Source organism: Pituophis catenifer, unplaced genomic scaffold (assembly GCF_029215685.1).
Source record: "Pituophis catenifer annectens isolate HBS135680 unplaced genomic scaffold, rPitCat1.0.hap2 SCAF_13, whole genome shotgun sequence".
Lineage (NCBI taxonomy): Eukaryota > Metazoa > Chordata > Lepidosauria > Squamata > Colubridae > Pituophis > Pituophis catenifer.
In genome coordinates this window covers 6,110,554-6,121,512 of record NW_027256893.1, presented here as the reverse complement: position 1 = coordinate 6,121,512, position 10,959 = coordinate 6,110,554, and the positions used below count along the sequence as shown (strand labels likewise).

General features: G+C 45.2%; 1 protein-coding gene across 2 annotated transcripts in view; it reads left to right on the top strand.

Moving 5' to 3' along the window:
* The window catches only part of PHAF1 (phagophore assembly factor 1), a 69,931-nt gene extending 60,699 nt beyond the window's left edge, over positions 1-9,232 (top strand). For both annotated transcript variants that reach the window (XM_070952866.1, XM_070952865.1), the window contains exons 14-17: positions 1,394-1,437; positions 2,882-2,940; positions 5,545-5,617; positions 8,595-9,232. In XM_070952866.1, coding sequence (XP_070808967.1) covers positions 1,394-1,437; positions 2,882-2,940; positions 5,545-5,617; positions 8,595-8,684 — 266 coding nt within the window. In that variant the 3' untranslated portion in view covers positions 8,685-9,232. The remainder of the gene's footprint in view (positions 1-1,393; positions 1,438-2,881; positions 2,941-5,544; positions 5,618-8,594) is intronic.
* The last annotated feature ends 1,727 nt before the right edge of the window (positions 9,233-10,959 follow it).

Sequence of the window (10,959 nt, the reverse complement as noted above, 5' to 3'; positions counted from 1 at the left end):
CTACCACCGTCATAAGTATGAGTCAGTTGCTAAGCATCTGATTTTGATCACATGATCGTGGGAATGTTGCTGTTGTCAGCCCTTGGAAGCCATCAATTTCTTCAGAGCTTCGGGGCTGCCACATTTCAGTTAACAGCCGAAAGGTTGGTTGTTGACAGCAGGGGTTGTAAGTCTGAAAAGCATTCAACATCCACACTCGCACTTCAGGAAATACTCATTTAAAGAAACCTTGACGAACTTTCTTGAAAATACCTTCCTTTTCTGCTGTCCCAAATGTGTTTTTTTTTTTTTTTCAAAAAGCAACTGGACTTCGTTTTTCCTTGAAGACGTTTATCCGAGAAGCTTCTTCGGTTCTGATTGGATGATGGAGAATCCCGATTACGACCCCACCTGTCTCATGTTTACAACACAAGTCCTTTCAGCTCAGTGGTGGGTTGCTTCCGGTTCGCACCGGTTCACAAGAACCGGTAGTAAAAATTTGTAGTAGTTCGGAGAACCGGTAATAATATTGGCTGGCCACGCCCCCGAACCGGTCCCCGGCCCAGTCGCCGCTCGCTTACCCCGCCCACCTCATCAGAGGCTTTTTTTTTTTTACTTTTAAAAGCATTTTTTCTACAACCTCTTCTGCCGAAAAAATGCTTTTAAAAGTTTTTTTAAAAAAAGCAGCCTCTGATGATCCCACGGCTCGGTTGGGATCGTCAGAGGCTTTTCAAAGCATTTTTTCTACAACCTTTTCGGCCGAAGCGGCTGTAGAAAAAAAAATGCTTTGAAAAGCCTCTGACGATCCCAGCTGAGTTGCCTGATCGTCAGAGGCTTCTAAAAGCATTTTTTTCTGCAGGTTGTAGAAAAAATGCTTTTAAAAGTAAAAAAAAAAAAAGTTGGCCACGCCTACCCAGTCACATTACCCACCCACCCCAAGCCACGCCCACAAAATAAGCTACACCCACAGAACCGGTAGTAAAAAAATTTAGAACCCACTCCTGATTCAGCCGCTCCAAGAAGGTTCCACACTCATTTGCACTATTTAGTGACCCTGAGGGTACTTGGGAAAAACCTCCCAAGTGGCCTCAACAACTCTCAGAAAGATTACTAACGACCAGATGACTGCAAGGAATATAGATCCTTCCATTCTCCACCATTCAGTCCGAATTGAAGAAGCTTCTTGGGTGAGAAGTGAAAGGTCTTCGAGGAAAAACAAAGGAAGTCCAGTTGCCTTTTGAAAAAAAGCACCTTTGGGACAACTGTGACCCGGATGACTGAGAATCCCCATAGATGTTCCTTTTTTGCTCGAGGCCAAACCTATTTTATTGTTGTTTTACTAAGCATTCGCTAGGAGGAATGTACCTCTGACATGTAAACTTACTTTTTTAAAAAATTTTCTCCCCCCTATTAGAAAGCACCGAGTCTCAGACGGAAACCTGCACAACGTATAGCAAGGTAAATCACAAAGAGGAGATTCTTTGAACAGCCCTGATCTTTAGAGGTGTTTTACCTGTTTTTTTGTCCAGGTTTAATAGGAAGGGTGCTGAAAAAGACCGTTTTTCCATGGGGTCTCAGAAGAATCTGGGGTTGATGCAGGGGTGAAATCCAGCAGGTTCTGACAGATTCTGGAGAACCGGTAGCGGAAAATTTGAGTAGTTCGGAGAACCGGCAAATACCACCTCTGGCTGGATTTTGCAGTATCCTTCCTCCAGGAGTGGGGAGGGAATGGGGATTTTGCAATATCCTTCCCCCAGGAGTGGGGAGGGAATGGGGATTTTGCAGTATCCGTCACCTGGAGTGGGGAGGGAATGGGGATTTTGCAGTATCCTTCCCCCAGGAGTGGGGAGGGAATGGGGATTTTGCAGTATCCTTCCTCCAGGAGTGGGGTGGGAAGGGAGATTTTGCAGTATCCTTCCGCAAGGAGTGGGGAGGGAATGAGGATTTGCCAGATTCCTTCCCCTGGAGTGGGGTGGGAATGGGGATTTTGCAATATCCTTCCCCCAGGAGTGGAGAGGGAATGGGGATTTTGCAGTATCCGTCACCTGGTGTGGGGAGGGAATGGGGATTTTGCAGTATCCTTCCCCCAGGAGTGGGGAGGGAATGGGGATTTTGCAGTATCCTTCCACCTGGAGTGGAGTGGGAAGGGAGATTTTGCAGTATCCTTCCCCCAGGAGTGGGGAGGGAATGGGGATTTGCCAGATTCCTTCTACCTGGAGTGGGGTGGGAAGGGAGATTTTGCAGTATCCTTCCCCCAGGAGTGGGGAGGGAATGGGGATTTTGCAGTATCCTTCCACCTGGAGTGGGGTGGGAAGGGAGATTTTGCAGTATCCTTCCCCCAGGAGTGGGGTGGGAATGGGGATTTGCCAGATTCCTTCTACCTGGAGTGGGGTGGGAAGGGAGATTTTGCAGTATCCTTCCCCCAGGAGTGGGGAGGGAATGGGGATTTGCCAGATTCCTTCCCCCAGGAGTGGGGAGGGAATGGATATTTTGCAGTATTCTTCCCCCAGGAGTGGGGAGCGAATGGGGATTTTGCAGTATCCGTCCCCTGCCACGCCCACCAAGCCACACCACACCCACCAAGCCACGCCCACAGATCCGGTAGTTAAACATTTTGAATTTCACCACTGGGTTGATGGATTCATACCAGAACACAGCTTACTCTGAGATATTTGTAGTTTTAAGTTTCCAGGTAGGTCCAAGAAAGAGCAGGCTTAGCCAGAAACGAGGCCCCTGCAATAAAGACAGCTCTTGGGTCACCACTGAGGGATGTTAGTAGTTCTTCCAAAATGGTCCCTGAGTTCTGAAAATGTGATGCACCTCAGAACCTTTTTTGCTCTTTGTTTTTAAATAAGGATATTCACGGTGGGCTTCCTTCTCTTAATTTTCTTTTTTCTTGTAGTGGGATAATATTCAAGAGCTTCTTGGACATCCTGTGGAAAAACCTGTAGTTCTTCACAGGTAAAAAACATTTTTTTTTAAAAGATTTCCTTTGGGAAGAAATAACATGCCTTGCTAGCCAGATTTGAATTAGGAGTGGAAATATAAGAACAAATGGGAAGAAACAAAAATTGTGGAAAGGAAATTGGGTACACGTTTATGTCTATTGTAAATGAAACAATTAGAATAATATAATACATTATAGTATTCTGATCTGCGTACCTTCCATCGCGCGCTCAAGACTTTCTTATTTCATCAAGCTGGCCTGACCTAAGTCTTTCCCCTTTTTAAATGGAAATTTTAAATTTGGTTTTAAATTATTGGGGTTTTAAATTTGTTCAGCCAAATTATTTAATTCGTTTTAGTTTATTTTAAATTTTGTATCTATGTGCTTTATTCTGTGGCTGTTCGCCGCCCTGAGTCCTTCGGGAGTAGGGCGGTATATAAATTCAATAAAATAGAAATAAAATAGAAATAGTGGTATATACTGTATACGATATATTAGAAATATATGCATAAAAGATATACTAGGCTAAGAGAAAGAAAATGTGTAAGTATGGATTACCGACGCAAAACTGTTGAAAAGAAGAAAGTATTAATATTTCTTTTTGGTTTTTTTTTTAAAAAAACTGTTTAATAAAAATATTTTAAAAATAAAAAAATAAAAAAACGCAGCTCCAAAAATGATTTTGAGGAACTGAGAGGGGATAGATTCCAGATTAGATTAGAACTGTTGTAGAATTCTGCTCAGTATTCATTTGTGTCATGCAAAACTCCCTGTCAGAATAGAATGCAGAATAGAGCTGGGGAGGACTTTGAGATCTTCTAGTCCAACCCCCTGCCCAGGCAGGAGACCTTATACTATTCCAGACAAATGGCTGTCCAGTCTCTTCTTAAAAGCCTCCAGTGATGGAGCATCCAGAACTTCTGAAGGCAAGTGGTTCCACTGGTTAATTGTTCTCACTTTTAGGAAATTTCTCTTTAGTTCTAGGTTGCTTCTCTCCTTGATTAGTTTCCATCCATTGTTTCTTGTCCTGCCCTCAGGTGCTTTGGAAAATAGGTTGACTCCCTCTTCTTTGTGGCAGCCCCTCAAAACTGGAACACTGCTACCATGTCATCCCTAGTCCTTCTTTTCTCCAGACCAGTGGTTCTCAACCCTTTCACAGGGGTCGCCTAAGACCATCGGAAAACACAAATTTTTAATGGTTTTAGGAATAATTTTATGGTTGGGGGTCACCACAACATGAGGAACTGTATTAAAGGGTCGCAGCATTAGGAAGGTTGAGAACCACTGCTCTAGACCAGTGGTCCCCAACCTTTTTATCGCCGCAGACCAATCAGCCTTTGATAATTTTACCGTGGCCCGCTGAGCGCACGCAGGGGTGGGGGCTTTGGGCCACACGTGCGTACCTGCGCGGGGCTCTCTTCCCTGGAGCCTTTGCGCACGGCCCAGGAGCTTTTGCGCACGGCCCAGGAGCCTTTGCGCTGCAGCGTTCATGTCCCCCGGCCGCTGCGCGGCCCGGTGCCAGGTACTCCACGGCCCGGCACCGGTCCGCGGACCGGGGGTTGGGGACCACTGCTCTAGACTAACCAAACGTAATTCCTCTAACTGTTCTTCAACAGTTCTATAATCATTGTTGGTTAGCAGATGTTATATGGAGAAGTACAGGTAGTCCTCGAATTCTGATTATAATGGAACCTGCCCACCACAGTCATAACTAGCAATAGCAACAGCACTTAGACTTATATACCGCTTCACAATGCTTTACAGCCTCTGTACGCGGTTTACAGAGTCAGCCTATTGCCCCCAACCATCTGGGTCCTCGTTTTACCCATCTCAGAAGGATGGAAGGCTGGGTCAACCGTGAGCTGGTCAGGATTGAACTGCTGACAGTTGGAAGGGTCAGCCTGCAATACTGCATTCTAACCACTGCCAGGGATGGATGGATGGATGGATGGATGGATGGATGGATGGATGGATGGATGGATGGAAGGAAGGAAGGAAGGAAGGATGGATGGATGGATGGATGGATGGATGGATGGAAGGAAGGAAGGAAGGAAGGAAGGAAGGAAGGAAGGAAGGAAGGAAGGAAGGAAGGGCAATAGCACTTAGACTTATATACCGCTTCACAGTGCGTTACAGCCCTCTCTAAGCCGTTTACAGAATCAGCAACAATCTGGGTCCTCATTTTACCAACCTCAGAAGGATGGAGGGCTGAGTCAACCTTCACCCAGTCAGGATCGAAGCCCTGGAAGTCGGTAGAATTAGCCTGCAAGACTGCATTCTAACCACTTTAACTTCAAATGGGTCACTAAAGGAATGGTTATAATAATTGCCTGTGCTTTTGGAAATCCATCTTCACCATTATTTTGCCTGTTGAATAATGTGCTTCACAACAGAATTTTACGTCTTCCTGGATAATCTGTAGCATAGCAAAGAATGTGAAGCATTCGCATTTTGGGAGAGTTCATAACTTCAGTTCGAGGCCGGCAAAGTATACATTGCGAAATAGCACCTCGTGTTGGAAAATTCGACTTTCCCTACAAGGGCGGTTTTTAATTCTAGCTGAGGTTTTGCTTTCATAAAACCGGCAAACGTATCTTTTTCTTCTTTCGTTTTTACAGGTCGTCCTCTCCAAACAACACAAATCCATTTGGGTCAACCTTTTGTTTCGGATTACAACGGATGATCTTTGAGGTGAGGAAAGCAACCGTCAGTTGGAGTTGGGTTGGGTTGAAATATGGCTCTACCTTCTTTAAAAACAGATTTATTTATTTATTTATTTATTTATTTATTTATTTATTTATTTAGGTAGGTAGGTAGGTAGGTAGGTAGGTAGGTAAGAAGTCCCCCGATGCATATTGGGTATATTTCCAAGTGTGTTGGTTTGTTTTGCTTGCTTAATTCCATGGAGAGACTTCCCAATTCCACAACCATTTACCGTATTTTTCGGAGTATAAGACGCTCCGGACTATAAAACGCACCTACCTTTTTCAGTGAGGAAAACAAGAAAAAGAAATCTGCCTCTGCCTCCCAGCAATTTAGCCTCGTTGCAGCAAACAGCCTGCTTTACTTTCATTTTCGTTTTCAGCATAGCTTGATTAGCACAAGAAAAAAAAAATCCCAGCAATTTACCTCCTTGCAGCAAGCAGCAGAGGCCCGCGCAGCCATAGGCAATGGCAATCCCTGCAGCCTGAAACAGCTGAGAGTTGGGAATCAACTTGTGCTAATTAGGTTGTGCTGAAGCTGAAATGGGCTGTTTCTTCTTGCTGCTTGCTGCAAGGAGGTAAATTGCTGAGAGGCAGAGGCCAAAGGGTGGGAGCCAGTGGGTGGGCAGGGCTACATTCGGTGTATAAGACGCACCTAAATTTTCACCCCCTTTTAGGGGGGAAAAGGTGCGTCTTATACTCTGAAAAATACGGTAATATGCTATTATTGTATTGAAATATTTTGCTTTCTTATCCCACCCCTTCCCCAGGGTTAAAGTTGTTCTAAGAAGACTTGTTCTATGATGGTATGTGTGAATGGTCAGATAAGAGGCAGCTGAACCCTCAGAAGTAATGTGGGTGGATAAATATCTCAGGAACGACCCTCCCTAGTTTCCTTGTCTGTAAAGGCAACAGGGGGGGAAACTTACTCTCAGACTTGCAAGAGTTGGTTAATATAATGTTGCAATAAAGTAGAATTACAGGTAGTCTTATGGGAAAGCCGGTGGCTAAGACGCTGAGCTTGTCGATCAAAAGGTCGTAAATTCAGGAGGACCTGTAGTCTATCAGTATACGCCACCAATCCTATTAATGGTTTCAGTTATTACCTTACCCTATTCTCAAAGGGACGTGGTGGCTCAGTGGCTAAGACGCTGAGCTTGTCGATCGAAAGGTCGGCAGTTCAGCGGTTCGAATCCCTAGTGCCGCGTAACGGGGTGAGCTCCCGTGACTTGTCCCAGCTTCTGCCAACCTAGCAGTTCGTTAAACAAAGATCGTTGAGAAAGTCCCAGGTCATACGAATGTTCATTTGCAGCCTTCCCTGCCATCTTCTCACAAGCGTCTCACAAGCTTGGAAGCAGCTCAGCAGGCAAGTGAGTGTCTGCTGTTGGGTGGGAGAGGGTGTGAGTGGGTAGCCCAAGAGGGGCAGTTTGAGTGTGGTGGGGCCGAGGGTCGCCACTGCTGACGGGTGAAGACCTGGAGCAATTTAGCCGATCCATTTGCAACCTTCCTGGCTGTCTTTCCTTTTGAGTGGCTTGTGAGAAGACAGCAGGGAATGTCAGGGTGTTGATTAATCCCATTCTGCCTCTGGGAAATTGCATCTTGATTAAGAGGAGCGAATCGTGGCCTTTCCTTGCGAGCATACTTTAAGAAAACAAACCCGAAGAAATATCTTCTAAGAATAATAACATTATTTAAATATAACATTTATTTGTTATAAAGAAAATAAAACATCTCACTAGCTAAATTAATTACATTTTGGCAAACGTTCCTGCCGGACCTCCTGGCAGGAGAACCTCCTGGCAGGAGAACAAAGAAAGTTAGAAGAAGGAGTGAAGGAATGTGTGATGTGTGGACAAGCGCAGTTAGCTTAGAGATAAGAATTCTTGGCAAGCTACGGAAAGTCTTATAGTTCAAAAATAATAGAGCTCATCTGGTAAATAAAAAAACGCAGTGACAGGGAAGGCTGCAAATAACGTTCCCAAGAAAACAAGCAAGCTCAGAGAGCACCAAGGAGCCCTCATTCTAACCCTGAGCTACAAATATTCTCCTTTATTGAAACATTCATGTGACCATGAGACCCTGGAACCAAAATATGAGCTGGTTGTCAAACGGCCAGATTGCAATCATGTGGCCTCAGGGATGCTGAGACAGCCAGAACTTCAAGGATATAAGTGCCACTTTGTTGTGGCCTGTCGGCCGCCGGCACCTCCAGCACCGGAATCAGAGGAGGAGGAAGCATATGAGAGTCAGGGTTGGCATCAAGGCAACCTGAGAGCTCCGAGGGGGAAGAGGGCATGGAGCTGGCAGAGAGAGAGAGAGACAGAGGTGGAGCCTGGGCCGTCCTTCAGCCCTCAGATGGAGAGTCAACAGCCCCCAGGTCTGGAGGTGGCTGATGAGGAAGAGGAGGAACAGCTGGGTCCAGTGCCTGATGTGCAGATGCGCAGAAGGCAGAGGAGAGGAGAGCAGTGGAAATCTATGGGCCGGTCCTTGGAAAGGAAGAGCCACCACTGCTAGCGAAGCCCCACCCTAGCTCTGGGGATCAAAGGCAGGGGCCGGAGATGAATAGGTGTGGCAGACAACTATTCATCTCCCTGCCAGACAGACTTGTTAGCCTGCGTTGAATGAGAAACTTTTTGCTGGGGCTGCTGGTGCTCCTAGTAAAGGAACCATTAATTTAACTTCAGAGGGGTTGTCGTGTTTGGGGAGCTGAGTCAGAACACACTTGTTCAGCCCCATCGCAACTTCAAACAGTCCCTGAACGAATGAACGTTAATTGAGGACTGCTTGTAGCTCACCCGGGCAAGCTTCCTGTCTGGATGACCTCACATGACTGACGTCCCTTTCCGTGGGATGAGCTGAGCCAGCCCTTCCCTGGGCCTCCTGGACTGACCTTCAGGTAATGCATCCTCTTGCTCCCCATCGCTTGGGCTGCCATTCTGAATCTGTTGGCCATCTCTTATCCGCAGGTGATGCAGAATAATCACATTGCGTCCGTCACGCTCTACGGCCCGGCCCGGCCCACCATCCAGACCAAGATCTTGGACCTTCCCCAGTGAGCAATATCCCGATTGAACATAACGCTACACGGTTTAGCTCAGCGTGCCTTGAGTTGCTGCCGCTTATCATACGGAAAAGCACGAAACGGTGGAGAGAGCATGTGTGGGTGTGGGTGTTTATGGTTGTGACACACAGAGAGAGAGAGAGTGTATGTGTGTGTACAAGAAAGCTTGGCCCTCGTCATGTCTGGATGGCACAGGCTGGAAATCCTCTGAAGCTGAACCTTGCAGGACTTGGAGCCAGTGGCAGAGGCACACCACACACACACACACACACACACACACACAGACACACACACACACAACTAGCCTGCACTACCATTAATCCTCTCTTCTCGCTTGGCCCTTGGAAGATACGGTCTAAATGCAAAAGAGTTTGTCTTTGTAGAGCTTGGACAGAGGAGGAGCTTTCAGAAAGAGCTCAGCGAGGAACTGCACATCTTAGAAGCACAAGTTTCTCATTCTTGAGAAAGCAGGTCTCTTTCTATATATATATATATATATTTGTTTTCTTTCCTTTTCGTAGGCTTTATGTGTATTTCTTTTTAGCCAGGTTCTTCCTACGTAACCCAAGATTTTTATGCAGCCCTAGTTCAGTGAAATCCCAATCCACTCGTTTCTAGGCTTTTTTTTCTGGCAGCCAGCAAACACTCTGCTTCCCATTGGGAGGATACATGGGATGAGGGTGTGGCTAACTGATGAGGACTTATAAGTCCGAAATAGATCTATCTTAGTCTCCTTAGTCTCCCAATGGGCAGCAGAGTGTTTGCTGGCTGCCAGAAAAGGAAAAAAAGCCTAGAAACGAGTGGATTGGGATTTCACTGAACTAGGGCTGCATAAAAATCTTGGGTTACGTAGGAAGAACCTGGCTAAAGATATATATATATATATATTTGTTTTCTGAGGTTTTCGCGGGTGTTTGTATGTAGGTCTTTGGTCATTCGGGTTTTCTCCCACATAAAATTACGTGGGAGAAAACCCGAATAACCAAAGACCATATATATGTATGTATGTATGTATACGTATTTTTCCCCTTTCTTTCCCAGCTGTGTTTGCGTTCTGCGTATTGAGAGTCACGTTTCTGTGTTTTATTTTGCTTCTGGAAGGGGGGGGGGAAGAGGAATAAGACAAGGATATGGGTGGAGACAGACTCACACAGAGCTCATGTATAGGTGTATATATGAAATTAAATATATGGGTTTTTCGGTAGCTTGGGATATCCCACCAGGCTCAACATGTCCATAATTTCAGACATCCGATGTTGGAGACAAGGCACAAAGCAACCTAAAGACTCGGTGGTCATATATATGTGTACATATATATATATATATATATTTGCACTACATACACTTTAATTACTTGATGAGACCTTTTGAATTTTACAGAGTGCTGGGCGTGAGTGGAGACTGGGTTAAGTGTGATTTTGGGTTTTTTGGGTTTTTTTTTTTTGCCACCCCTAAAACAGTGGGGGGGGGAGGAAATATCCGATGCAATTTTTCTGCACTAACGTTTACTTGATGCAAATGAAAGAATTTTGTCTCCTGCCACATTCGGTGAACTAAACCCCAGTTTCTTCCAGGAGGTGGGGGGTTAGAGAAGGAGGAGCAAAAACTCGAGTTAGGTGATTCCTACGAATTATGATGCTTTTTAGGAAGAGTTTGGATATGTCATTTTGTTTTTCTCCTTCGTATGCAAAACAGATAACTTAATATGCATTCTCTTGGGAAGAGTGAGGCGGCTACCTTAACTGTCCGCAGGGTGACATGTGTCTGATTTAGACCGTCTTTGAATTCCTCTTCCTTGTCCTGTAAACGAGGTTAGCGGGAGGGAGGGGGGCGGGGAATTGGGATGATTCGAACCAGGTTTCCTTTTTTTCCTCACATGTATCCTGCTGAGATGAAATGGAAAACATGTCGCCTTAAGGAATTTTCCCCGAGAACTTTTTGAAGTGCATCAACCCTGGAGAAGAAAATTCTGGGTTTGTCTTATTTGGAGCACAGCAGAATGAGAGAGAACTGCTTCTTTCTCTCTCTTTTTAATTTAATGCCAAAATTTTAGCCAAAGAGATCCTTAATCTAGTTTCAACATTTCTACGTGTATAGATAGAAATAGATAGGAACAGAGATAAAGTGTTGGGCAGGTCCACCTCCTCCATCCGTAGCAGGGAAAAAATAATAATAATAATTCAGTGACTTCTAGGTAAAGAAAAGTTATTTAAAAAGCTTGTTATTTCAAGAAGATTTTAAGGGACGCATGTGATTCTTTTGCTGCTTTT